This window comes from Urocampus carinirostris, chromosome 1, assembly GCF_059441175.1.
Source record: "Urocampus carinirostris isolate Australia breed hairy pipefish chromosome 1, RoL_Ucar_1.0, whole genome shotgun sequence".
Taxonomy (NCBI): Eukaryota; Metazoa; Chordata; class Actinopteri; order Syngnathiformes; family Syngnathidae; genus Urocampus; species Urocampus carinirostris.
The window spans coordinates 68,754,425-68,781,405 of record NC_142349.1 but is presented as its reverse complement, the minus strand read 5'-3'; the positions used below and the strand labels follow the sequence as shown (position 1 = coordinate 68,781,405).

The 26,981-nt window shown below is 42.2% G+C and overlaps 1 protein-coding gene across 1 annotated transcript in view; it reads right to left on the bottom strand.

Annotated features, from left to right (window-relative positions):
- Window positions 1-10,414: 10,414 nt before the first annotated feature.
- The window catches only part of jcadb (junctional cadherin 5 associated b), a 31,712-nt gene continuing 15,145 nt past the window's right edge, over window positions 10,415-26,981 (bottom strand). Inside the window, exons 3-4 of the mRNA XM_088320316.1 lie at window positions 16,883-20,599; window positions 10,415-11,126 (exon numbers count right to left, since the gene is read on the bottom strand). Of these exons, the coding sequence (XP_088176442.1) occupies window positions 11,117-11,126; window positions 16,883-20,599 (3,727 nt within the window). The 3' untranslated portion in view covers window positions 10,415-11,116. The remainder of the gene's footprint in view (window positions 11,127-16,882; window positions 20,600-26,981) is intronic.

Here is a 26,981-nt window from a genome sequence, read left to right as displayed (position 1 = left end):
TTTTGGACACTTAACTGATCACCACCTGGTGATCAATTGGCTCCGTTGGCAGGGGAAGATGCCTGTCTGACCTGGCAGACCCAAGCGTGCTGTGAGGGTCTGTTGGAAAGGTCAAACAGAATCTCCTGTCAGAAAGAGTTTCTATTCACACCTCCGGTATAACTTCGCCCATGTCCCGCAGAATGAGGGAGATGCTGGGTCAGAGTGGACCATGCTCTGTGCCTCCATCGTCGCGGTGGCTGATTGGAGCTGTGGCCGTAAGGTAGTCCTTGCCTGCGGTGGCAGTTTGGCGCTCACCGGTGGTAAGGGATGCCATCAAACTGAAGCGGGAGTCTTTGTGAGCCCTTCTGGCTTGTGGGACTCTGCAAGCAGCTGGCGGCTATCAGAGGGCCAAGTGGAATGCGGCTTTGGCAGTTGTCGAGGCAAAACCTCGAGTTTGGCGAGGCCATGGTAGGCTTCGACCGGCTTCGGGGAACATTTTGTGCCATCATTACTCTGTATAGTAGCAATGGGGTGCTTAGTACCTCAATCAGGGGCTGTGTGAAGTGGTGGGCATAATACTTTGAAGACTTACTCAATCCTACCAACACTTCTTCCTGTGAGAAAGCAGAGTCTGTGGGCTCTGCTCTCACATCTCTGAGGTTGAAGTCACTGAGACGTTTTAAAAGTTTCTTGGCCCGAGGATGGATGAGATCCACCCAGAGTTCATCAAGGCTCTAGATGTAGTGAACGTGTCCTATTTGACACACCAGTGCAACATAACATGGACATCGGAGACAATGACTGGCGTGGTTGGCCCCTTTTCCAACTACAAAAGAATCACACTTCTCAGCCTCCCCGGTAAGTTTATTTCGGTGTGTGCTGGAGAGGGTGGTCCCTCAGGAAGTCGAATTTCGGATTTAGAAGAAGTAGTGTGGTTTTGTGTCCAGGCCGTGGAACAGTAGACCATCTTTATACCCTCTGCAGGGTCCCCGAGGGTGCATGGAAGTTTGTTCATCTGGTTTACATGTGTTTTGTTGTCATGATTACTGATGCGAGGCACCTTAGTCTGCTTTGTTAGCGCCAACTGCCTCATACGCTGATTGGCTGCTTGTCTGTTTTTAAACCCCCGTCTTTCTGTCACCGGTTGTCAGTCCGTCTGCGCCTTTTCGACCCTGACTCTCTCCTGTTCTGATTCCTGTCTGTTTCCCGGCTCCGAGCCATTTTCTGAACTTGACTCCGATTTTTGCTCCCCCATCCCGGCCACAGATCTGTTTTTTCCCGCTCTCGACACTGCCTTCGCTCGCCACGGAAATACCACATCTGTGGTTGAGCACCCTGCTCCTCGCGACCAGCGATCTACGGATTGTGTGTATTATCCTTACCCTTTTTTTCAATAAAACTAAGAAACGGACGCAAGTGGGTCCTGTCTCCGTTCTGGTCCTGACATTTGCAGCCTTGGAGAAGGCATTTGACCGTGTTTCTCGGGGAGACCTAGTGCCTGTCAGACGAGCTGGACGAAGTGGCTGGGGTAGGAAAGTCTGGGCTTACTGCTGAGGGTTCTGTCCCTGAAACCTGACCCCGGATAAGCAGAAGACAATGGATGGGTAGATAGACTTAACTATAAACTTAAAACCTATGTAGATGTTCTTTATCAATGTGTGTTCCAGCTTGTGATGTCGATTCCAATCTGAACCCAAATCGATGAAAAGAAAGCGAGTCGGTTTCATGCAAAGAGTTTATTTGTGGATGAGCCTGCAGAATCATACAACAGTAGCACAATCAAAATGACCGGATGAATTCTCCTGCTCTATGTATAGATACAAAGATCGAAGGCATGTCGAAAGTAAACAATGAATGACATCTCTTCCACTTTTGTTTATTCATTTTTGAATTGAATTTACTCTAAAAATAGCTTTCAGATACTTGGCATAGTCTCGTAAACTATACTACGAAACACACACACGTTTCTCTCGGTTTTTATTTGATTTTTTTTGTCCCCGCCAAGTACCAAATGCAAATATATTTTTGTCAAAAAAAAACAGTTTTTCCCGCACCCTACTTCGTTTTACTTGCACTCCATGCGAGGGAAAAAAATGTAGAAAAAAGCACTTAAATCTCTTAGGAAAATAGAAAATATTACAAGTGTGCATCGTTGCACGTCGAGCTGTCGTACAAAACAGAAAGTCAATTCCGACTCTTTTATCATTTCGACGTTCAAGCGGTAGCGCTCCCATGCCAATTCAGTGGGCGGTTACTGTGTGGGCAGGGCTAGTTTGCCTACGAAAAAAAAGGAAAAAAACAACGCAAACTGTATTCGTTCTGCTACAGCGCCCCCCGGCTGCTGGGCCCCGAATGACAAGTAAAACTGCTAAATGTTGAGTCTGATTTGGCTGTGGTGTGATGCTGTTTTTGGATAATGGGAATGGTGAATGGACTGCAGTTATATAGCGCTTTACCAATCACCTACAAAACGCTTTACAATGCGCTTCACACTTTACCCGTTCACTCACACACACTCACACACCGAGAGCGAATTTTGGGGCCAAACTGAAATCGATGACTTTGTGAGATTTAAGGGCACATTTCTCAATGAAGGTATTTAGATAGGGGAAAACAGTTTTATGATTAAAGGGACAGTGGGTAATTTTTAGTGGTTCAAAAACTTGTATTCAGTTAAAAAATGATTTGGATATTAGGCAAAAATACATGAAATATTAAACCAATAATAATTGTCATTAAAAAAATCATAAGGAGATAAAATTTATATTTGTTTTACACAGTTACCGCTTTTTTTTTTAAACCACTTAGGTCCCCGCCATTTTTGTTAGGCATCTATGGCACTGTGGCACTGGCCCTTGAACGCACCAGACAACACAGTGCCATCTCGTGGTCAAAAAAGTCAGACGTTTTTCATTTATTTAATTAAAAGGGGGGAAAAGAATTCAAGAATTACTATTATTTCATTTAAAAAAAAAAAACATTTTAGGGAAAAAAAACATCTGTTTGTTTACAAATATTTTGGGGGGGTATTTAAAAAACGGAGGGAATAATGTAAAAAAAATTATTTTGAGATTCTTGAGATTTAAGAAATTTAGATAAAAAAACAATCATAAAACAAATTGATTACATTTGGGGGGAAATGTGTTTTTTTTAATATATTTTCATAAGGTTTGGAGATTTAGAAAAAAGTATGTTATGATTAAGAAAAAAGTAACTATTTTTCTTATTTTTTTCTATTTTTAATGGGAAATAAAAATGTATCATTTTCCAATAAAATTGCTTTTTCAAGAATTCTAACTCATGTGACAATTTGACAATTTTTACGGTTTTCTTCTTTAAGAACTTGTTATTTTTAAAAGATTGGATATTTGGTTGCAGAAAAAAACAATATATCTTTTCAGTATTGTATAGATCTAAAATCATTTTGTTACGTTATTTAAAGCAAATGTATATTCATCAAGATATAACATTGATTTTTTTACAATTGTCCAGTTTTTTTTTAGATTTTTGATTTTACATGTCGAAGACAAATTCTATTATTTCACATTTTGTAAATTAATCCTAATTAACATTTATTTATCGTTAAAAGATAAATTACAGATATTTTTTACTCTATTTCAAGGGGAAGGCAACAATTACATGCACATTCTTTCAGTTCTAACATTTTTTTATAAAATAAAAATAAAAGATAAAAATAGAAAAACTGAAAAGCCATGTAAAGTCAATAATAAAATTTGCATATACAAGTTAAGATATAATTTATCTTTAGTTGGAAAAAAGGTTATTCTAGATTTTTAAAAAAGGAAAAAGGCTTATTTTTGGACAAAAAGGCCCCTGGAGTTATATATTTTTTTAAAAAATGATGGAAAAAATGTTATGACATCAAGAAAGAAAAGAGAAATTCTATTTACTTTCAGAGACATTTTGAGAACATTAAAATATTCTCGATACATCAAAATGGACATATTTTACTTTTTAATATTTTCCCTTCTTTTTAGAGCAATTATATCATATTGAAGATTTTTTTCTACTCAAAAATTGAAAAAAAAACTATTAAAAATGTACCGTATTTTTAAGAAAAAAACATACAGTTTTACTCAGTTCATTATGTCTTTCCTCTAGAAATGATTCGACTCCTTGTACGTTTTAGTAAGGCCATATCGAAAATTTACAAGACACCGCTAAAATGCTACAAGTGTCAAAAGGCTACATCGCAATAATTCGTGACGGATCATTCTCGCTCATCCGTTTCCCGTTTGTTACAATGCAATGCCTGATGATGCGAAAACACATTTGTACCACTACTGCTAAACGTCTTTTTTTTTTCTCTATGTGAAATTCTTATCTAAAAACCCTGTATGTATTGAAAAAGTCCACAATATTTTGGTGCATTTGTGTTTGAGCTGCAGCATTGCATTGTAGCATTGAAGTATTACCACCAAAGTATTTATGATGACCCGCCCACCCAAAATGAAATATGATGCGTGTATTCTCAGAGCAGGATAATTAGAATGAAAAGGAATGAAAGAAGACGCAGTACGATTAAAAATAAAACAATAAATGTGATGACTTGTTTCGAGAGATAACTGCGCCACAAACAGTGGGACAAATAAGTACTTAGTCTATCACCAATTGTGCAAGTTCACTTCCTTGAAAATCAGGGTTGGGTAGGGTTACTTTTACTGGATTACTTTCAATTACTTTTGGATTACTCCAATACCAAATATGCTCATAAAAGACAAAAGAAACTAAATATGAATAAAATGACTCAATTTTGTGCAGGCTTGGGGAGTAACGGAATACATGGGACGGCAAAAATGATCTCATCTCATTAGCTGCACCGCTTATCCTCAGTAGGGTCGCGGGGGTGCTGGAGCCCATCCCAGAAATCATCGGGCAGTGGGCAGGGGACACCCTGAACGGGTTGCCAGCCAATCGCAGGGCACACAGGGACAGACAACTAACTCGCTCATTCACACCTAGGGACAATTTGGACCGGCCAATTCACCTGAAATGCATGTCTTTGGAATGTGGGAGGAAACCGGATTGCCCGGAGGAAACCCACGCAAGCACGGGGAGAACATACAAACTCCGCACAGGAAGTCCGGTAGCTGGATTTGAACCAAGACAGGAGGTTCCCAAGACCTTAGAACTGTGCCGCACATGCGCTAACCACTGCGCCGCCGTGCTGCCCCGGCAAAAATGATGTTTGGATTTATTTTCATTTTGTCTCTGTCGCATTTTATGTTCGTTTTGCCGGAGATCAATGAGATCAAAGCCAGGAGAGAAAGCTTACCACGTGTTGTGAGTCATCATTTGATTCATATTTAGTTTCTTTTGTCTTTTATTAGCATATTTGGTATTGGAGTCATCCAAAATTAATTGAAAGTAATCCAGTTAAAGTAACTCTACCCAACCCTGTTGAAAATATTAGTGCAGCCTATAATTGTCAACACGGTTGAACCATGAGAGACAGAACGTGAAAAAACCCCAACAGAAAATCCTATTATTTGATTTTTAAAGAATTGATTTCCACATTAGAGTGGAAAATAGGTATTCAGTCACCCATAAACAAGGAAGATATCTGAGGTCTAACATCTTTTTGTCAAGACCAGAACAGAAACAGGTCGCAACTGCGTTATGTTTCTCACAAGTTTTATTAAAGGAAAGAGGAAGGGCTGTGCCCACGATCCGGCGATTGCTGGACGCGGGAAGCTGGTCGGTCTGAACGCGGAAGTGGATCTTCCGTGACGAGCGATGGCGGTGTCGGGAATGGAAAAACGGGTCGGGGTTGTAAGCGAATCGTAAGCCAGGAAATGAGAGTAGATGTAGTCGGAGACGAAAAGAGGTCGAAAGCCGGGACGGGGAAGTAGACATGGTCAGGATCAACAACGGGTCGAAGCCGGGGGACAGACGGGAGCAAAAAACAGGTGGGAGTCAGGGTCAAAAAAGGCTTGCCTAGTGTTTACTGAGGTTTCGTAGACAGACTGACAACAGGGGACAGACAGGAGTGGGTTTAAATAGGGACAGGGAGCCAATCAAAATCCGAGGCAGTTGGCGCCAAAACAGCGGGCAGAGGTGATTCACATTGGTAATCATGACACTTTAACAAAGTCTTAAGACTCTCCACTCGTTACCTGTATCAATGGCGCCTGTTTTGACTCATAATCGGTATAAAAGACACAACCTCAGGCAGTCACACTCCAAACTCCAAAGAGCTTTTGAAGGACACAGAGACAAAATTGCAGACCTGCACAAGGCTGGAAAGACTGCAATAGGTAAAACGTTTGGTGTAAAGAAATCAACTGTGAAAGCAAAAACAAAATGGAAGACATAAAAGACCACCGTTAATCTCTCTCGATCAGGGGCTCCATGCAAGATCTCACCCCGTGGCGTCAAAATGAGAACAAGAATTGTGAGCAAAGATCCCAGAACCACACGGTGGCACCTAGTAAATGATCTACAGAGAGCTGGGGCCACAGTAACAAAGGCTACTATAAGTAACACAATGCGCTGTCAGGGACTCAAATCCTGCACTGCCAGATGTCTCCCCCTTCTAAAGCCAGTACTCATCCAGGCCTGTCTGTGGTTAGCTAGGAAGCATTTGGATGTGTGGTCAGATGAAACCAAAATAAAACTTTGTAGAAGAAACACAGCTTGTCATGTTTACTTAATTGCCATACCCACTGTGAAGCATGGGGGTGAAAACATCTTGCTTTTGGCTGTTTTTCTTCAAACAGACTAAGGCGACTTATGTGTAAAGGAAAGAATGAATGGGGCCATGTATCGAAAGATTTTGAATAAAAGTCTCTTTCCATCAGAAGGGGCATCGACAGTGAGACGTGGCTGGATCTTTCAGCATGACATCGACACCAAACGCACAGCTAGAGCAACAACGGAGCGGCTTGTTAGAAGCATTTCAAGGTCCTAGCCAGTGTCCAGATCTCAACTCCATAGACAATCTGTGGAGGGATTTAAAAGTCAGTGTTGCCCAACAACAACCCCAAAACATCACCTCTCTAGAGGAGATCTGCATGGAGGAATGGGCCAAAACACCAGCAACAGTGTGTGAAAAGCTTGTAAAGAGAAAAAGAAAATGTTTAACTTCCATTATTCCCAAAAAAGGGTACATAAAAAAGCATTGAGATGAACTTTTGGTATTAACCAAATACTTATTTTTCCCATGTTGATTGCATATCTCTCTAATGTTTCCAAGTGGGAGAACTTGCACAATTAATAGATAACTAAATACTTATTTGCCCCACTGTACGTTAGCATCAGCGTGTATGCTAATCCCCCAGAGGACAATTTCCCGTGTTTTAGTTTCATGAGATGGACAACAACAAAAACGCAAAGCACAAAACACGGCTTTAGAAAACGCTCTAGAAAATTAGAGACGCTCGTATACGTAAACACAACAAACACGTGGGGAAATCAAACTTTACGGCAGAAATACAAAATATCTCTTAAAATATTTAAAATATACTTCATATATTTGTATTTTTTTGTACACTATGCAAACAGATTAAAAGGCGATGATTGAGAAAATAAATACTCGGTGAAATGTAGGATTATGCAACGCTTGATAGATATATTAGACCGCTGCCAGGTTAGCAGAATTCGTTTTCTAGAAAATGCACAAATGAGAATATTCGAAGTTAGCGTTCAGAGCTAGCATGAGTAAACTTACCTCCTAAAAACATATGAAAAACATTTTAAAACACATAAACTCACATTTCTGGCTATCGTTATGTTTTTAAATACAAATTATTATCTAGTCTAGTATGTCTAGCTCAGAAGACCCCCAGGTTATTATGTAATATAATAATATAATGTTTTCATTTTACAATGTGAAATGAGATGCTTCTATTGGGTGACCTCATTTAAGATGCTGGTCCGCTATTGGTTGAATTCCTTTAAGATGCTGGTCTGCTATTGGTTTGTCATCATGAAGACACCGATAGGTTATTGGCTGAGGTTCCTGTGCTTCGTAGGTCCTTTGCTAGTTAGTATGATACGATACTGTATTTTTGTCCTGTATTTATTAGCTTTTTGTAGCAAAAGTGATGCTAAAGGGAGAAGCAAGAAAATGCTAACGATTTAAACGAAGGTTGTGATTTTCATGGGATACAAAGAAGGCACGCGCATCGTTACCCTGTCTAATGAAAATGGCTGTTATTAATCAATGATCGAGACATTTGTATGGAATAAGGAAGCAATTCAAACGAAAAGTCTTTTAAAGGCATGACAATCTCTGAAAGTGGACGTTTTTAAATGCGTTTTTGTCGCGGTTGCCATGGCGCCCAATTGGCCCCGCCCGTGGGGCGCCAGCTGCTCAGTGCGCTCTTTCTTACTTTATCAGTCCGTCAACGAACCTCTCCCCCGCAAGACGTGGGTTCTGACTCTGTCCCGTTTTCCTGTTGGTATTTCCAGTCCGGTATTGTTCCCGTTTATTTATGTCCTGTTTAATTTCGGTTTACAGTTTTGCTTCCGTCTATTTTTGCCCTGTTTATTATTTTCTCCAGTTTTCATTCCCGTCTAGTTTCTCCTGTTTATTTTCGATATCCTGATTGGTTATCTATCCTGTCTGTCCCGTCCTGTACGGTATCGACCCCATCTATCCGATATCAACTCGGGTAATTGGAATCGATCTCGTCGGTCTCTGGCTTCCTGTCTTTCCACGCCAGACCAGCTGCCTAACATGCATTACTCCCCAAGAGAACGTCACGCGATTGGGTCCTGATCCTGTTCCGGTTCCTGACAGTTTTCATTTTAATTTGTCGTCTCGTCAACCTTTTGCATCCATCTACTAACTCCAATATACCAGCTCTGTATGTCACACTAAGTATATATACATTTTGATCTTCCCTTTATAAGTATCCTCTTTACAATGTTATTTGATCGTATATTCCTAAATTACATAGAAGTAGTACTATTGTGTTACTAAAACTTATTATCTACATACATTTTTAAATATTTTACAAGGGGTAACAATAGTTTAGAACACAGTAGCTAATTACCATACTGTGGGTTTCTATTTCAACTTTACATTGCAATTTCCATCTTAGATTAATTTCCCTTTCGGAGGTATTGCATTTTTCCTCTGTGACGTAATAAAGCGGTGTACGCCAAAAAGTCTCAAGGATCTTAACCAAAAGGCACCTGTTTTGGTTTTAAGTGGTTCGTCTGCTTATGTTTGAGAAACTTAACCAGCACATTTTTCATACGTTAATTCGTTTTGTTTAAATGCACAAAGACGTCCAAGAAACCATACCTTAAAAACACCAAAAATGAGCTATTTTCACGAGAAATCAATCCAAGAGTCCTTGAAACACAAACCTGTTTTTTTTAAATCGTGACAATTTTCATAAAAAAAGACTGGCAGTGGTCTAATAAATCCGTCATGCACTTTTCATAGATCTGTGAAAATGTAAAGCAGCAACCTAAATACCCTGACACCATGTCCCTGTTAATGACCACAAGGCGAAGCTTCCGACAGATAGCTCTATGACACCGCTCGGCTTCGTTTTACAACAATATTGCTCCATCTCACAATTTTTCATCTCTTTATCATTGTAAATAGAGTCGCTGTCCATCTTTATTGCTTCCTGAAAGTACCTGCTGCGCGGATCCGGTCGGGCTTCACCCGGAAGCATAGCGACCGGCGCGCTAGCAACTGGGCGATGGTGTGATTAGCTTAGCAACTGGGGGAATTGAGGAATCGGTTAAGGGCGAGGGAAAATGGGCACAATGTCTCCGAGTTAAAGAAAGGCCGAGCGATTTGGGTAAATCAAAAACAGTTCTAGAGCCGGACGAATCGCGACGCGGTCGCGACTTTGTTTTGGTACGGCAAATACAGTGGAACCTGGGTTTTCGAACGCCTCTCGGTTCGAACGAATCGGAGTCCGACCAAAAATTTCGAGAAATTCTTGCTTCGCTGTTCGGTCGAGAAATCGGAGTTCGAACGCCGGTAATGCGTGAGTGTGTACGCTAGGGTGCGATGCTGAGCGGCGTACAGGTGTGACCAACTGCGTGCGGACGTGCTTCGTTTTGCTTTCGCTTTTAATATAGGTGTACCAAGTGTTTTAGCCCCTAATTATGTCTCCGAAGAAAGTCAGTGCAAGCAGCTAAGTTGCTACAGGTGAAAAAAAGAAAAGTAGTGCGTACAACTATTGCATTTAAGAAGGAATACCCCACCGTCCACCTGCACCTTCTGCTGACCACCACAAAGGTAAGAAATCCTATTCATAATTCTTTTCTTTATCCTTTTTTATTTTATTTTTACACGTTCATGTTAGCGTAATCTTTCGTACAGAAGATTACGATAACGCGAACGTACGATTAGCCTAGGTTAGCTTTGTTTACGTTGAACATTTGAGGTAAACATTCAGGGTGTTGGAACGGAGCCCAACTTTCAGGGTGTTGGAACGGAGCCCCCTTTCCAATGAACCGCTCACCACTTGTGGTGGAGACCCGGGTGCTAAATGACTTGTAAACGACCTGATTTTTTTATTTTTACACGTTCATGGTAGAGTAAATTTTTCGTACGGAAGATTACGATAACGCGAACGTACGATTAGCCTAGGTTAGCTTTGTTTACGTTGAACATTTGAAGTAAACATTCAGGGTGTTGGAACGGATTAAAACGATTTACATTGTTTTTAATGGGAAAAATGATTTCGGTTTTCAAACAGGGTTCCGGAACGGATTATGGTCGAGAACCGAGGTTCCACTGTAATAGCAAAACCCTCAAATGAACGCTTACATTCATAACACAGATTCTCCAGCGTATCCACCGCCGCCATATGCCGGACGAGTTGCATAATGTCTGCCGATGAGAAAAGCGTCGGGAGAAAACTGCGAGGATGGAGTCGGTAAGGTGGGGTGAGGTCGGGGTTAGGGTAGAGGGCCACCTCCCTTTTGGCAGTGGAACAGCACTCTTAGAAGTCAAGCCGAGGGTGAGGGTGTGTACACAATGCTCTCGTCGGACAAGAAGGCCATTTCAGTGTCAAGAGATGAAGATGAAGGCATTCTAAGTTAGGCAGTTCACAGTGTTGTGTGGAGCGCTAAAACCTCAAGATGAGAACACGGCGGACGCCGTCTTTTTCCACGTCGTTGCTACTCTGGCCACGTGTCACAGCGTTCTGCAATGTAGAAGAGGAATCGGTCAGGATCTGAAACTCAATTTCCACCCTAGAAGGTGTTAACCTGGGGGTGGTGAGTGTCTTCACCAATGTTCCCTGTAAATTTCCTGAGCATTCACACAAAATCGGTGAGCAACGCTTGAAACAACGGTGAGCAACGGCAATCCCAAGTGTGGCAACTGAATCATTATCAAACATGTCCAAAACTTGACATCAAGTTAAATTTTGCTGAGTTTCCAGCAATGCAAAATTATTTTTCTCTTTTGAATGAGTTGACTCATGTACTGTTGCAAAGTTTGTACGGCCTGCAAACAGTGTTCCCTCTAAGCTGTGCGCAATTGCGCACTGCTCGCACATTCTCAGCGCACAAGAAAATCTAGCCAGCGCACAAAAATGAGGGCTCAAAATTACTAATTAAGAAGCGACTTAAGTCAAAGTTACAGTGCATTAAGGTAAAAATGAACGGGTTCCCCTGACGTTGTGTCCTAAATGCGGTATTTTGAAGTCGAGTCGAAGTAGAACGAAGTTGAGTAAAGTTAGTAGAGTTTGTCGAGAACCGGCTTCTTCGGCTCGGCTCACTAAAAAGAACCGGCTCTTTCGGGTCCTAAACGGCTCTTCGGGTTGTTTTTGCTTCTTTCATCCCAACATGACCAAATTTTATGTAAAACTATGCACAAAATTACTTAAAAGAAGGGGGGAATAGAACAAAAAAAAAAATGAAAAAGTAGTGAAAAGCTGAGAAAAAAAGGAACAAAAGGAAGAAAGAAAAAAGAAGGACAAATTTAGAAGAAAGCCAGAAAAAAAGAAAAGAAAGACATGTAGGAAAAAAGTAAATAGAGAACAAAAAGAAAAAAGTGTGAATGCTCAGACCTGTGGAAAATTAGCATAATATTAACATTTTTGGGGGCTTATTTAGTCGGTTGTAAGATACAAAACTGTACTTCATCACATTTTTAGTGGAAGTGCAATGTTGGCAACAAGATTCACTTGATATAATTCGAAATTATTTGAATGCAACACAAACATTTTCATCTTTTTTCCTGTTTTTTTCTACTTTTTCTTAAATTCCTTAAAAAAAAAATCTCATTGTGTTTATTTTTTTTCTTAGCTGTTAGTTTTCTCCTTTTTCTCTTCCTTTTGTTTCTTTTTTTCTCAGCTTGGTATTTTTTTCTTTTTTGTTCTATTCCCCCCTTCCTTTAAGTCATTTTGTGCAGAATTTTACATAATATTTGGTCATGTTGGGATTAAAGAAGTAAAAATAACCTGAAGAGCCGTTTAGGACCTGAAAGAGACGGTTCCTTTTAGTGAGCCAAGCCGAAGAAGCCGGTTCTCGACAAACTCTACTAACTTTACTCAACTTCATTCGACTTCGACTCGACTTCAAAATACTGCATTTAGGACACAACGCCAGGGGAACCCTTGTATTTTTACCTTCATGCACTGTAACTTTGACTTAATTCGCTTCTTGATTAGCAATTTTGAGCCCTGATTTTTGTGCGCTGGCTAGATTTTCTTGTGCGCTGAGAATGTGCGGGCAGTGCGCGATTGCGCACGCACGCAGCTTAGAGGGAACATTGGTCTTCACCCATGCACCTCTTATTATTCAGGCTCCTTATTTTGACTGACTCCACCACCAGAAGGGGTTGGGTCATTGTCTCCATGTCATGGTCATATTACGTCAGGTTTGTATCTTGTTTGGAGACAACTTGTTTTTGCTTGTTTGTTTCTTACTACCTGGGTTTTCTTATCTTTTTTTTTCGTCGGTTGACAGGCAAGATCGATGAAGAATTATTGGTGGAATTAGGCACAATGCCATCATCTTGGTGTCCTTCTCTGCCGTTTCGCCCATGTAGCTCCCTTAGCTTAGCACACTTCCCCGAGCGACAGCCCCGCTTTTGTTTACGATCCCTACGCCGTCTCCGCCGCTTCGTAAGTGGGTTTGCCAACCGCGGAGATCCCGGATCTCTTTGTATCTCTTTCGGGATATCAAAGGTGGCCAAAAAGTCGAAATTTAGACGCACACCCAATTGTATAAGTTCCTCCCGACTATAAGTATTATTGCCCACGCATGTGTCCAGAAAAGAAAGCAAAAAAAGACAAGAAAACGGTAATAAATAGAAAATTAGCTGAAGAGCTGTGAGCCGCTGCGTCCGTGCGCGCCGCCATTCATCTTGTGCTCCATCAGCTTCATATTAAACAAATCCTGCCTTGGGTTTTAGAGTAGGGCAAGTCAAAAACATTTAAGGTAGGAAGATTTCGGTATGTTTTAGTGACTCCACCTACGATCTAGCAGGATTCATCCGTCAATTCACGTTTACCGTAGTTATATAACCTTACCGTATTTTCCGCACTATAAGGCGCACCTAAAAGTCTTAATTTTTTTCAAAAGCTGACCATGCGCCTTATAATACAGTGCGCCTTATTTATGGATCAATATTAAATCGCAAGGTCTCGCAACTTACGCAACAGCCGCCGACTCGATTTTCCCCCGAACGTGGAGTAGTCCGCGGTGTATGCTGGGATTTATATACCGGCGTTTCATTGGCTAAGCAATGTGTCAATCATCCGTTGAATCGATCGCTATTGGCTGAAGTTATTCGGAGCCTCGGATTGGCTAGAGGGCCAAAACAAACCCTGCAATTGGCCGAAAAAGATGTGTCAATCATCCGTTAAATCGATCGCTATTGGCTGAAGTTATTCGGAGCCTCGGATTGGCTAGATGACCAAAACAAACCCTGCAATTGGCCGAGTTTAGCAATGGCGTAGCAAGCTTAGCAAGCTTGCTAAAGTACACCATAAAGAAACATGTTTTATTAGTCTGTATTTGCAAATAATTTACTCTCCTGGATTTACTTCACTCACGGTTGTAAGAAGACCATGATTGCGTATCATTATTGAACGTGAGAACTTAGGTGAGCGATGCGGCTTTATATTTTCCCGGTATCTTGTTTTAGAACGATCTTGATGTTGCTGTGATGAGTTGAGTGAATTAAACTCAATTCCAAGTGTTTATTGTCATATGCACAGTAAAGTTGCGAGCGAAAAAGAAAATAGAAACTAAGGAATGGTTGGCAATTCTTCAATCCCAAGACTTTAACCTTCCGAACGATGGAACGATGCATTTGAGTGACATCGTACGGACACCGCATCCGCACGTGTTCTCGACACGTATTTGAGTCTTTGCAAGCTTTCGGAATGTTAAGTTGGACTGAACTATCTGACTGTTTTGTCCACGTTCCCATTGTAGCGCCTTATAATCCGGTGCGCCTTATCTATGGAAGATATAGGACCAAAAACTATTTTTTGGGGGTGCGCCCTATAACCCGGTGCGCCCTATAGTGCGGAAAATACGGTAATTGGTACATCAGAAGCTTATCGGTCAGCTATGCTAATAACACTGTAAGTATGATTTTGTTTTTCCTCGGAATTGGAATATAAAGAAGTGCACACTCTGTAGCGGCTTGTTTTGGTTATTGCAAAGGCCATGGTGGAAATGGTAAATCATTTTGTGAAAATACCTTGTGAAACAGAAAGTTGAGGCAGGTTTGTTAGTTTCAAAGACTATGAATAATGTATTTGAGGAAAACTGAAGGTCAAATTTACACAGGAAGTCAGCATGGGAATAAATCTGTTGGGATTATACAAAGGAAGTTGGAGATGTAATGCAAGTTCTGGTTCTTTGGTTGACCGCCTATAGAATAGAATAAAATAGAATAGAATAGAATAGAATATACCTTTATTGTCATCGTTACAAAATGGGTTAACATATTGTGACAACGAAATTGGGCATGACACTCCAGTGTCACACATTCACAGTGAGGTATGAGCCAAGAAGATAAAGGAACAGAGAAGATAATGTTATAAAACAAGGGGGATAAGGCTATAGTTATAATTTACATGGTATGGTAGGGAAAGCCCAGCAGCGACTGCTCTTCCTGAGATTGCTCAGGAAAAATAATCTAAAACAGCAGCTGCAGGTGTCCTTTTACAAAGCCACAGTGGAGAGCATTCTAACATACTGCATTACGGTGTGGTATGGTGTCCGAGAGTAAGCAGACTATTGGGATTTTTTCAAGGTGAAATAACTTTGAAACAGCAAACTGAACAAATCAAATTGTAACAAAATTAATGAATTCCTAGCGGCCCCCTTACCCCACCTCCTCAATGGCCACGCACAGGACTTATGTAAAAAAAAACATGCTTATAGTACCTGTCACAAACCTAGGATTAATAGAGTCGTGCCTCTGCTATCGAGCACCTCTACCCACAACCAACTTGGCCCTCAACTCAAATTTTGGAGAAAGTAAATGTTAGTTTTCGAATGGCCACTTGAATAAACACATTTTATTGGTTAAAAATTTTACTTTTCATATGAGCTAGAACAGAGTAATGATTTTTTGATTATTTATTTTGAGAAAAATTCTATATACTTTGAAGAAAAACAGACCTCAACCGCCAACCCGGATCAGATTAATTTTGAACACTGAGGCCCCGCTGTATGTATGTACCGTATTTTCCGCACTATAAGCCGCACCAAAAATCCGTGTTTTTTTTAAAAAGCTGACTATGCGCCTTATAATCTGGTGCGCCTTATATATGGATCAATATTGAGCCGCGACAGGTCTCACAACTTACGGTAAGCAGCCACCGACTCCATTTTTCGCGTAGAAGAAGAAGTGCGCTGTGCATACTGGGAAATATTAAACAACGATTCTCTTTTATTTGTGCGTTTGTATAAAGACCTTGAAATGGCTCCTATTAAGCGACACGCTTACAACGCAGAGTTTAAACTCAAGGCGATCAGTCGCGCAGTAGAACACGGAAATAGAGCAGCAGCAATTCGAACACTGCAGAAGAAGAATTCGAGGTATTCGTAGATGAGGAGCTGATAGAGTGAGCTTTATGTTTTTCTTTTGTGTGTTTACGTTTTACATTTTACAGTTATTATGTTATTGCTTTATTGTTATTGTTTTGCACTTGTTATTGTTTTTGTACATTACGAGTGTCACTATATTGCCATTGCACTAACGTTTAATTTACCATAACAGTATCAGACGTTTTTTTGCGTGTTGACTAAATGGAGGAAAAGTAAAATGTTATGCCTTGCTGTTGTTCAAAGATGTTAAAGATGTGTCACGAAAATGCTTTACCTCAGAGAAAATAATAAAACAGCTGTTTATTCATTTTGGGAGTGAATGGAGTTGTGGAAAGCTTGTTTGTTATCTATTAATAAAGTTTGACTGACCTATCTGACTGTTGTTGACATTCCCTTTAGCGCGGCACCATCTAATGGTTGCATAACGTAACTACATTCTCTACTGTAGCGCCTTATAATGCGGTGGGCCTTACGTATGGAAAAAGTTTTAAAATATATCATTCATTGAAGGTGCGCCTTATAACACGGTGTGCCTTATAGTGCGGAAAATACGGTAATGTAGAATGGAATTAACTACGCTTCCATGAAAGTTTGTAATTGATTTCCAATCCTCCATCGTTAATAGCACTTTACTCTTCAAGCAAATCTCGCTAATTTGGTCCTAGAGAGCCCAGGTCATGTATGATTTTAATAGCCTAATAAGAGTCCTGTTTTTAAACCTACCCACCCCAATTTTCAGATGAAAGGTACCCAAGATTTGATCACGTACTAGGGCTTACTTAGACAACCACTCATAGTATCAGTGATTAAGAATTAAACCCATGAATGACTAAACTCTTACTTGTGATTCAGCAAGGTATTTCATTACCAATGTTCTTACCTAAAAGTAGACCTATCACCGTGTTTCACCGTTTCGCCCAGGACCTGTTGAGATACGGACACCTCGTCCTCTTTCCTCTCCTCGCCTCTTTCAGAATAGGCGGAGGTATTTAGGGAGTCTTTGCCCTCGCCGTCACCCTCACCAGAGTCAGTGCTCCTGATACTGAGGCGTCTCATACGATACATCACGTCCACCTCTCGGGTCTTCCCTAGGCGTTCCACGGCCGCGTGGCCAGGAGAGATGGCTAGCTTATTCTGCAGAGCTTCAGTTCGGTCGGTCGGGGCATAGCACCGCCGCTCCCCTTCCAAGCTGAGAGACAGCCTGCGGTTTAGCTTTGGCACGACTGAAAGGGGCAGTCTCTCTGGCGGGAACTCTGGTAACCCGGTGGGATCTCGTCCTGGGTGGGTCCATAGGACTAGTCTATGGTCCGCGAGAGCAATTGGCTTTTTCTCTTGCTCCTGTTTGTCCTCCAACAGCTCAGTTTGTCCTTCTCGCTCCTGTTCGGTGTCAGCCTCAACACATTTTGCCGTTTCCCCTTCGAGGACTTCTTTCTGTGTTGAATCCACTAGCTCACTTATACTCGGTTCCTCTGCATTTGCTATCCCAGTTAAAGAGCCATCTACTGTGTCCCCAACCTCGGTCAGATTATCTTGTGTTGATGAGTCCTTCTTCCCTGCACTATCGCTTTTACCAGTCCCTGTCTGGTTAAGACTCGAGTTATGCATTTCCTGATTCTTTGCGTTATCAACTGGGCTTTCAACGACAGTATGCTGCGGCGGACTTCCGTTCGGATTCACCGAGCTGTCTGAGCTGTTCTCCTCATGGAGCGGAGGCAGCGGACCCTGTCTCATCTGGTTCTCCAGCTCCCTTTTGCAAATAGGACAGTCCTCCTCCGAATCTAAATCTTGAGGAACCGCCGAGTCGTTAGGATCGTTTGAATCCCTAGGGTTACACAAAGTCTGGCAGATGTCTTCATAGTCGGGAGGACTCGTGAGCGTGGATGCATCCTGCATGGGCTGTCTGTCTGCCCATGGTACCTCTGCCGCGGCGCTGTTTGTCGTCGGACTGAAGTCTGAAAGCGGTGTTTCGATGGGCTCGTCTGGCAGATCCAGTTTTACTGTCCGGCCGTCGTTGCTACGTCTACGCGGGAGATGCGGAACAACCCTGTATTCTCTGAAGCCTGACTCCCGAGGGGGCACGGGAAGCTCTTCCCTAAGTTGTTTGCTGAAAGTGACCGACTTGGTAGCGGGCCGAGAGAAGGCGCTCTTGATTTCCCTGTACTCTGGATCGACGGACCAGCTGACAGCACTTCGTCTCAGGCTGCTGGGTTTGTTGAGAGGTTGGGACGTCAGCCTGATTTTGATACGCTCGGGGATTTCCACTGACCCATCTGGGACTTTATTGCTTGCAGCACCAAGCTCCAAGATGTCTTTGTAGGCCTCGTTGAGGTCCTCGATGCACTTATCAACGCTAGGCTGTTTGCTGATCGCTTTCGGCTGCTGCTGTTGCTGTTGATCCCGGACTTCTTTTTGGATGGCCTCCAGCTCTTTGACGGCATCCCACGGACGCTGGCTAGCTATGGGCTTCAGCAGGAACTCGGGAACCTTGAACACCTCTGTTATGCTGCTGGGTTCTGTTTTAGTTTCAACATTTCCTGAGGGGGGCACCGCTGGCGGCTTAGCTGGGCTCTTGTTGAGCTGGTTAGAGAAAGTGGTGGTCAGGGAGAAGGCGCTGTTGCTCGAAAGTTTTAAGCTCTTCACTCCTTTAATAGGGTAAGTGAAGGCAGTGCCTGGTACTCCGCCATCATCTGCAGGGGCTTCAGCAGCAGCAGGGACTTGGTCTTCTTGTGCTTCCTTGTTTTCAGGGTCAGGATTTTCAGCATCGGGGCTAGTCTGCGTCTCCTGATCACGGTACTGGTTGGCAGGCCAAGAACCAGACAATTTCAGCTCCTTGTAATGATTTATTTTGGGCGGTCTACAGGGCAACTTTTTGAACATTTTACTGCTTGCGCGACTGCTGGTCTTGCTGCTCGTTATGCTACCAGTTAACGCTTGCAGCTCTGCCTCAGCTGAAGATGTGCTTTGGAGACTTTGGTTCGTTAAATGGCCTGTTTTGTTTTCATTGGGACTGTCAGCCGGGTCTGGTGACTTCTCATTATTATTGTTCTGATCCCGTATAATACCTGTGAGCTGTGGAGTGACGGGAACAGAAACCAAGCAAAAGATGGTTTCACTTAGTCGCTTTTTAAGATTCTTAGACTTATCTTTCTCCGGTGGTTCAGGTTGCTCGATTTTTTTTACTTCCGGCACAATTTCAGACACGATCTGTTCCGATGGCTTGCACGGGGGTGGCGGCGGTTTACCCAGAATAGACGAAGGGAAAAATTGGCTACGGTTTTGTTCAGGACCAACACTCTCACTTTTTTTGTTCGGACCCCTGTTTCCCCATCGAGCACTGCTATCATTTTCGGGAAGGGTCGTCTTGCGACCGGTGTTGAGAGATTGTCCCTGGGGAGGAAAGGCACTATCACAAGTAGATTGTCCTAAATTCTTTGCGCATGGATTCTCTTTATTGATGTTCCGGATCTTGTCCGAGTCAGTGAGAGAATTTCCACCGGACCCTCCTGAGATTTGATTAGTTCTTGTGTCTTCAGATGGTACTTGACGAGCTTGACTCAATTGCTCTTTCTGTACAGAGGGTATCTGTTTTCTGTAGGTCGCCACACGATCGCTATAGTGTTCTAGCCACGAATCACCTGTGTGCCTTGTAAGCCACCTCCCAGGGTCTGAGCTGGGCTGCATGGAATCGGACCTCCATCGCAGGTTTAGCATTTCGTTACTGTTAATCGACACAGCTCTTGGGGGCGGGGCTCTTTTATAAGACGGGGGCGGGTTGTAACCTGGGGGTTCCATTCCAGTGAGTGAGTGTTGTGCAAAATAGTCATGCCGCAGCTCTCTGCCTCTTGAATACAAGATAGGCCTGTCTTTGAGCTTGAGACCCTGGTCTATAGCGAGCATTTCTGCGCTACTCCTAATTTGCTGGTGAATCTCGTACGACGGCGGCTTTAAAGGCCTGCTAAACCTGGGCTTTGGTAAAAGTGCAACATGGCTGCTTGGCCCGGCATTCCTGCCCCAACGTTCCCTGCCAATAGCGCCGCTATAGATATACCGACTATAGGGCCCAGAGAAAAGCGTGCTGCTTAGCCTTTGCGGCCTGTCTGGAAGGCTCGGTCTGGACGGAACCAGCTCTCTGCCGCTTGTCTCGTCAGGTGACAAAACTCTTGGGAGGGACTGAGACTTGGTTTTTGTTCTCGGGTGAAAAAAAACATCAGGTGTCCTCAGTCGATACTGTTCCAAAGCCCACCTGTCTCCGTCGTCATCCAACAACTGCCTGCCCAGGCCCACGGCGGGTCTCCAATCCTCAGTCCCCAGACTCTGACACTTTCGCTCTCCGGTCACTCTCAGCTGACCAGGGGCATCTTGGTCCCGCAGCCAGGAAATTTCCTCCCATAGTTGCTGCGCTTGCCTCTCTGCCCTGAGTTCCTCAGCCGCTATGAGGGCCTGCGGTCTCCATGCTCCCGCGGAGGCTCGCAGCTCCCTGCCATCAGCATAATCCAGAAGAATGCTAAAGTCTTGACCTCTCCTCCGCCAGTAGGAGATGTCCCTTTCGTCGTGGCTTAGCGGCTCGGAGTAAGTCAAACTTGGGACATCGTAGAAACTGTGAAGATAAAAGAAATGTGGTCTTAGTAGGGCTTAAAAAACGTTTATCAGTGAGGTAGAAATATACGGCGGACTTTGAAGTACAATGGAACCTCGGTTTTCGACCGCCTCTCAGCTCGAACGAATCAGAGTCCGACCAAAAATTTCCAGAAATTCTTGCTTCGCTGTTCGGTCAAAAAATCGGAGTTCGAGCGCCGGTAATGCGTGAGTGGGTACGCTAGGGTGTAGATGGCTCTTTTCCTGACCAACTGTTATCGCGTGCGGACGTGCTTTGTTTTGCTTTCGCTTTTAATATAGGTGTACGAAGTATTTTAGCCCCTAATTATGCCTCCGAAGAAAGTCAGTGCAAGCGGCAAAGTTGCTACAGGTGAAAAAAGAAAAGTAGTGCGCACAACTATTGCATTTAAGAAAGAAATAATAGCAAAATATGAAGGAGGTGGAGTGTCTGATCTTGCTAGGGAATACCCCACCGTCCACCTGCGCCTTCTGCTGACCACCACAAAGGTAAGAAACCCTATTCATAATTATTTTCTTTATCCTTTTTTTTTATTTTTACACGTTCATGTTCGTGTAATCTTTCGTACGGAAGATTACGATAACGCGAACGTACCATTAGCCTGGGTTAGCATTATGTTTACGTTGAACATTTAGGTAAACATTCAGGGTGTTGGAACGGAGCCCTACTTTCAGGGTGTTGGAATGGAGCCCCCTTTCCAATGAACCACTCACCACTTGTTGTGGAGACTCGGGTGCTAAATGACCTGTAAACGATCTGATTTTTTTATTTTTACACGTTCATGTTAGCGTAATTTTTTAGAGACAGTTTCCTCCCCAGAGCCATTACCACCCTAAACAGACACCGCACAAAAAACTGAAAAACTCTTGCAAAAACACTACCCCATACAAACGTAAATGGTACTCATGTCTATGTTTCTTGCACAATGTTAAACTGCACTATGTTTACTGCTCACCTTGCACAATGTTGACTATTTTTTTTGCACTATGTTGACTATTTTTGCACCAAATGCATATCGCACAAACCCTTACGACACCAAACTGTATGTAACATCCTACATGCCGACATTTCTTGTGTAAATTTTGTTTAAATTATAACTATAACCTTATCCTTGTTTTATAACCTTTTCTTCTCTGTTCCTTTATCTTCTTGGCTTTTTTACCTCACTTTGATGGTGTGAAACTGAAGTGTTATGCCCAATTTCGTTGTCACAATATGTTAACCCATTTTGTAACAATGACAATAAAGGTAGATTCTATTCTATTCTATTCTAATCTATTCTATTCTATTCTATGTGGAAGAAGTTAAAACTCCAGAAGGAATGTATTACAAAAAAATATATATATATATCAAGGTCTGTTAATAGGGCTCCAAAAATAGCGAAAAACCCAGACTTTAACCTGGGGTTATGGATGTAGGATTTGAAAAATGTTCGAAGGACAGGCATTGAAATCGTCAGGGTTGGGTAGGGTTACTTTAACTGGATTACTTTCGGTTACTTTTGGATTACTCCAATACCAAATATGCTAATAAAAGACAAAAGAAACGAAATATGAATAAAATGACTTTGATTTTGTGCAGGCTTGGGGAGTAAGGTAACTCGTGGAACGGCAAAAAATGATGTTGGCAAGCTGTTTGGATTTATTTTCATTTTGTTTAAGTCGCATTTTATGTTCGTTTAGCCGGAGATCAAAGAGATCAAAGCCAGGAGAGAAAGCTTACCACGTGTTGTGAGTCATCATTTTATTCAGATTTAGTTTCTTTGGTCTTTTATTAGCATATTTGGTATTGGAGTCATCCAAATGTCATTGAAAGTAATCCAGTTAAAGTAATCCTACCCAACCCTGGTCGCATTTTATGTTCGTTTTGCCGGAGATCAAAGAGATCAAAGCCAGGAGAGAAAGCTTACCACGTGTTGTGAGTCATCATTTTATTCAGATTTAGTTTCTTTGGTCTTTTATGAGCATATTTGGTATTGGAGTCATCCAAATGTCATTGAAAGTAATCCAGTTAAAGTAATCCTACCCAACCCTGGTCGCATTTGATGTTCGTTTTGCCGGAGATCAAAGAGATCAAAGCCAGGAAAGAAAGCTTACCACGTGTTGTGAGTCATCATTTTATTCAGATTTAGTTTCTTTGGTCTTTTATGAGCATATTTGGTATTGGAGTCATCCAAATGTCATTGAAAGTAATCCAGTTAAAGTAATCCTACCCAACCCTGGTCGCATTTTATGTTCGTTTTGCCGGAGATCAAAGAGATCAAAGCCAGGAGAGGAAGCTTACCACGTGTTGTGAGTCATCATTTTATTCAGATTTAGTTTCTTTGGTCTTTTATGAGCATATTTGGTATTGGAGTCATCCAAATGTCATTGAAAGTAATCCAGTTAAAGTAACCCTACCCAACCCTGGATATGTACTCAGGGTTATGCTTCTGGTAGCAAAGAAAAGGGTCACAGTTTCCTGGCTGAATCTGCAACCTCCTGACATAAAACAATGGAGAGAAAAATTAAAGCAAATGTACATTATGGGAAAAAAAATCACTGCAAGACTTCAACTGGAACTAGATCAATTCGAGAAAAAATGCAAGCTTATCACACAATTTTGACTTGATGTCTAAACTACTCGCCTTTGATTTTATTTCTTTTATGAACATTTTGACAACATTTGATTTTAAAATATTTTTGAAGGTGGGTGCACTTTGAGGTTTTTGGTCGGAAAAAAAAGATTCCTTGGCTCAAAAAAGGTTGGCTAACTGAGTCTAAATCTGCCGATTGATCGGAAAGCGGAATATTCTCCTACATCAGGGGTGTCAAACTCATTTGAACTCGGGGGCCACACGATAGAAAGAACATTCTGTCGGGGGCCGGACTAGTAGATTAAAGAGAAAGAAAAGAGATATAAAGAAATAAGAGAAAGAGGGAGGGAAAAGGAGAGAGGGCGGGACAAAGAAAGAAAAAGAGAGGGAGGGAGAGAGCGTGAAAAACAAAAGATAAAAAGTCGTGCGAGAGGGGGAAAAGAAAGGGAGAGGAAGAAAGAAATACAAAGAGAAATAGAAAGACAGAAGGAGAGAAAAGAGAAAAGAAAGCGCAAAGGGTATGAAGAGAGAAAAAAAAATAGAAAAAAGGAAAAAAGGAAGTTAGAGCAAAATAGGTTAACAGACACAAAGAGAGAAAGAGACAAAGAGCAACAAAGGAAGAAAAAAAGAGACACAGAGAGTGAAAGAGACAGAAACAGAGTGGGAGAAAAGGAGTGGAAAATAAAGAGAGAGAGAGAGAGAGAGAGAGAGAGAGAGAGAGAGAGAGAGAGAGAGAGAGAGAGAGAGAGAGAGAGAGAGAGAGAGAGAGAGAGAGAGAGAGAAAGAAATACAAGTACAGTGTCTTTGTTCGAGGCACCTGGCGTTGGCAACATCAAGTTGACATATTTCAACCTGCAGCTTGTTTTTCTCTTGCGCTTCTCTGAGTGTTGTCTCGCGGGCCGGATTCAGTCCCTCAGCGGGCCTGATCTGGCCCGCGGGCCGCCTGTTTGACACCTGTGTCCTACATCATGCCGACATCATCATCAGATAAATCAAACCGTCAATGGACCAATCGGCTAGCATGTGACCGATAACCCCACCGCGAATTGATCTTCCCTCCACGACATACTTCATTATGTCTTCTTCCACAAAGTGCTGAAGTCAGCGGCGGCTCCGGCGTCCCTTAAAGACTCAACTTGTGATGTTTGTGCAATATGATCAGCATTTTTCATTTTGCTGACCTTCGTTTAACACTCCGCCGTTTATTTCGGAGCAGGACGTATATCGGCCCCCGCCCCAAAACATAAACAAAGGAGCAGAGTGAATCGAAATGTTACAAAGTTGTCCGGGCGACAGTGGCATTTATACTGTGTTCGGTCAGCAATGACGTGTTGTTTTTCTCTAGTCGGGCGCTCGATTCGAGTTGCCCTGACCCAGCCAAATTCTTATCAGTTAAGCAAATAGTTGGAGTCCAAATTCTTATCAGTTAAGCAAATAGTTGGGGACGCCCTGACCCGGCCAAAGTCCTGTCAAGTCACGCACCTTCCAAATGTTTCTACTTTTTATTCCACAATAATCCATACATCCATCTATTTTCTTCTGCTCATTAGGTGTGTCACATGGACAGCAGCCTCAGCAGGGAAGCCAAGTGAGAGAAATAGAGAAAAAAGAACGACAAACAGAGAGAGGCAAATATAGAGAGAGAGAGGCAAATATAGAGAGAGGGAGAAAGAGAGAGTGAAAAAGAGAAAGATGCAAAGAAAGGGAAAGAGGGTGACAAAAATGGAATAGGAACAGAAAAAGATGGTGAAAAATAGAAAGAGAAAGAGAGAGAAAGAGGGAAGAAAGAGGGAGAGAAAAAAGGGAGAAAAGGAGAGAAAGAGTAAGAGAGAGAGAGAGAGAGAGAAACAAGAGAATGGCAAAAGGGAAAGAGAGAAAGAGAGTGAGAGAAATAGACAGGAAGAAAGCGAAAGATAATCAATGAGAGAAAGATAGGGAGTACAAGTGGGAGAAAGATAGAGAGAATCCAAAAGAGAAAGAGAAGGTAAAAGAGAGAGAGCGGCAAAATAGAGAAGTAGAGTGAGAAAAAGAGAGAGAGATAGAGAGAGACGGACAAAGCGGAAGAGAGAGAGGGGGGAGAGGAAGAGAGAGAATCGAGAGAGAGAATGAGCGAGAGAAAGATAGAAAGAAAGACACAGAGAGAAAAGGAGAAAGAGAAAACAGTAGGAGAAAGAGAGAAAAGGAGAAAGAGAAAACAGCAAGAGAAAGAGAGAGAAAATAAAGAGAGACAGAGAGAAGCAAATATAGAGAAAGAGGGAGAAAGAGAGAGTGAGAGAGAGAAAGATGCAAAGAAAGAGGGAGAGAGAGATAAAAATGAAATTGGATGTGAAAAAGAAGGACAAAGAAAGACTAAGTGAGAGAGAAAAAAACAGAGGGAGAGAATGAGAAAAAGGGAGAGAAAGAAAGGGAGAAAAAGAAAGAAAGAGTAAGATAGAGAGAGAAACAAGAGAATGGCAAAAGAGAGAGCGAGAGAAAGAGAGAGAGAGAGAGGAAGAAAGAGATCAAGTGGTGACAGAGAAAAATAGGGAAAAAGGGAAAGAGAGAAAGCGATGGAGAGAAATAGAAAGGAGAGAGAGAAAGGGAGAAAAAGAAAGAAAGAGTAAGATAGAGAGAGAAACAAGAGAACGGCAAAAGAGAAAGCGAGAGAAAGAGAGAGAGAGGAAGAAAGAGAGATAAAGAGGTGACAGAGAAAAATAGGGAAAAAGGGAAAGAGAGAAAGAGAGTGAGAGAAATAGAGAGGAAGAAAAAGATAGATAATAAATGACAGAAATAGGGAGTACAAGCAAGAGAAAGATAGAGAGAATCAGAAAGTGAAATAGAAGGGAAAAGAAAGCGAGAGAGAGAGAGAGAGAGAGAGAGGGGCAAAAAAGAGGTAATATGAGAAAAAGAGAGAGAAGAGAGAGGGACAAAGCAGGAGAGAGAGAGGGAGACCGAGTGAGAAAGAGAGAAGAGAGAGAGTTATAAGGAAAGAATGAGCGAAAGGAAGAGAAGGAGGAAAGAGAGGAAAAAAATAGAGCGAGAATAAATGAGGGAAAGAGAGGGAGAATGAGCGAGAGAAAGATAGAAAGAAATACACAGAGAGAAAATGAGAAAGAGAATAAAGCAAGAGAAAGAGAGAAAAAGAGAAAGAGGAAAAAAGCAAGAGAACTAGAGAAAAAAAGAAGCCTGGACCTCCCTATCCCCAACCACTTGGTCCAGCTCATCCTACGGGACCCCGATGTGTTCCCAGGCCAGCCTAGGGATTTAGTCTCTCCAGTGTGTCCTACTTTTTCCCCCAACTCTGCGGCTTATTCAGTGACGCGGCCAATTTATGTCATTTTTCTAACGGCCGCCAGCGGCGCACGAGTACAAAAGGTAAGATTTAGACCGGTGGAATATATGCGCCGAGGAAGACTGCAACTTCTTGGCTTGTGCATAAATTAAATTAGCGTGGAATAAGGGAGTGTGGGACGACGTCTATATGACAAAGTTGCTTTTCGATGGCTTCAGTTCTAAGGAGGAAGATGAGGACGGTTTACCGTGATTTTTACAAGCACGGTATTTTTTTTAACAGACCCGTCTACTGTGTTGCGAGCGTGTTGCTCGCGTGTTGCTACCTGTCACAGGCACCGTTTGGGATGAAAGTTATTATTATTAAAGCTTTGAAAACTCTCTCGGTGTACCGTCTTTCTTTGGAAATATGTGTAACCATGTATAATATGTATTTGCAACTGTATATTTTTGTAATGTATTTATTTGTATTTATTTAGACACTTATTCTGATATGTTTTGCACAGGCGAATGAAAAAG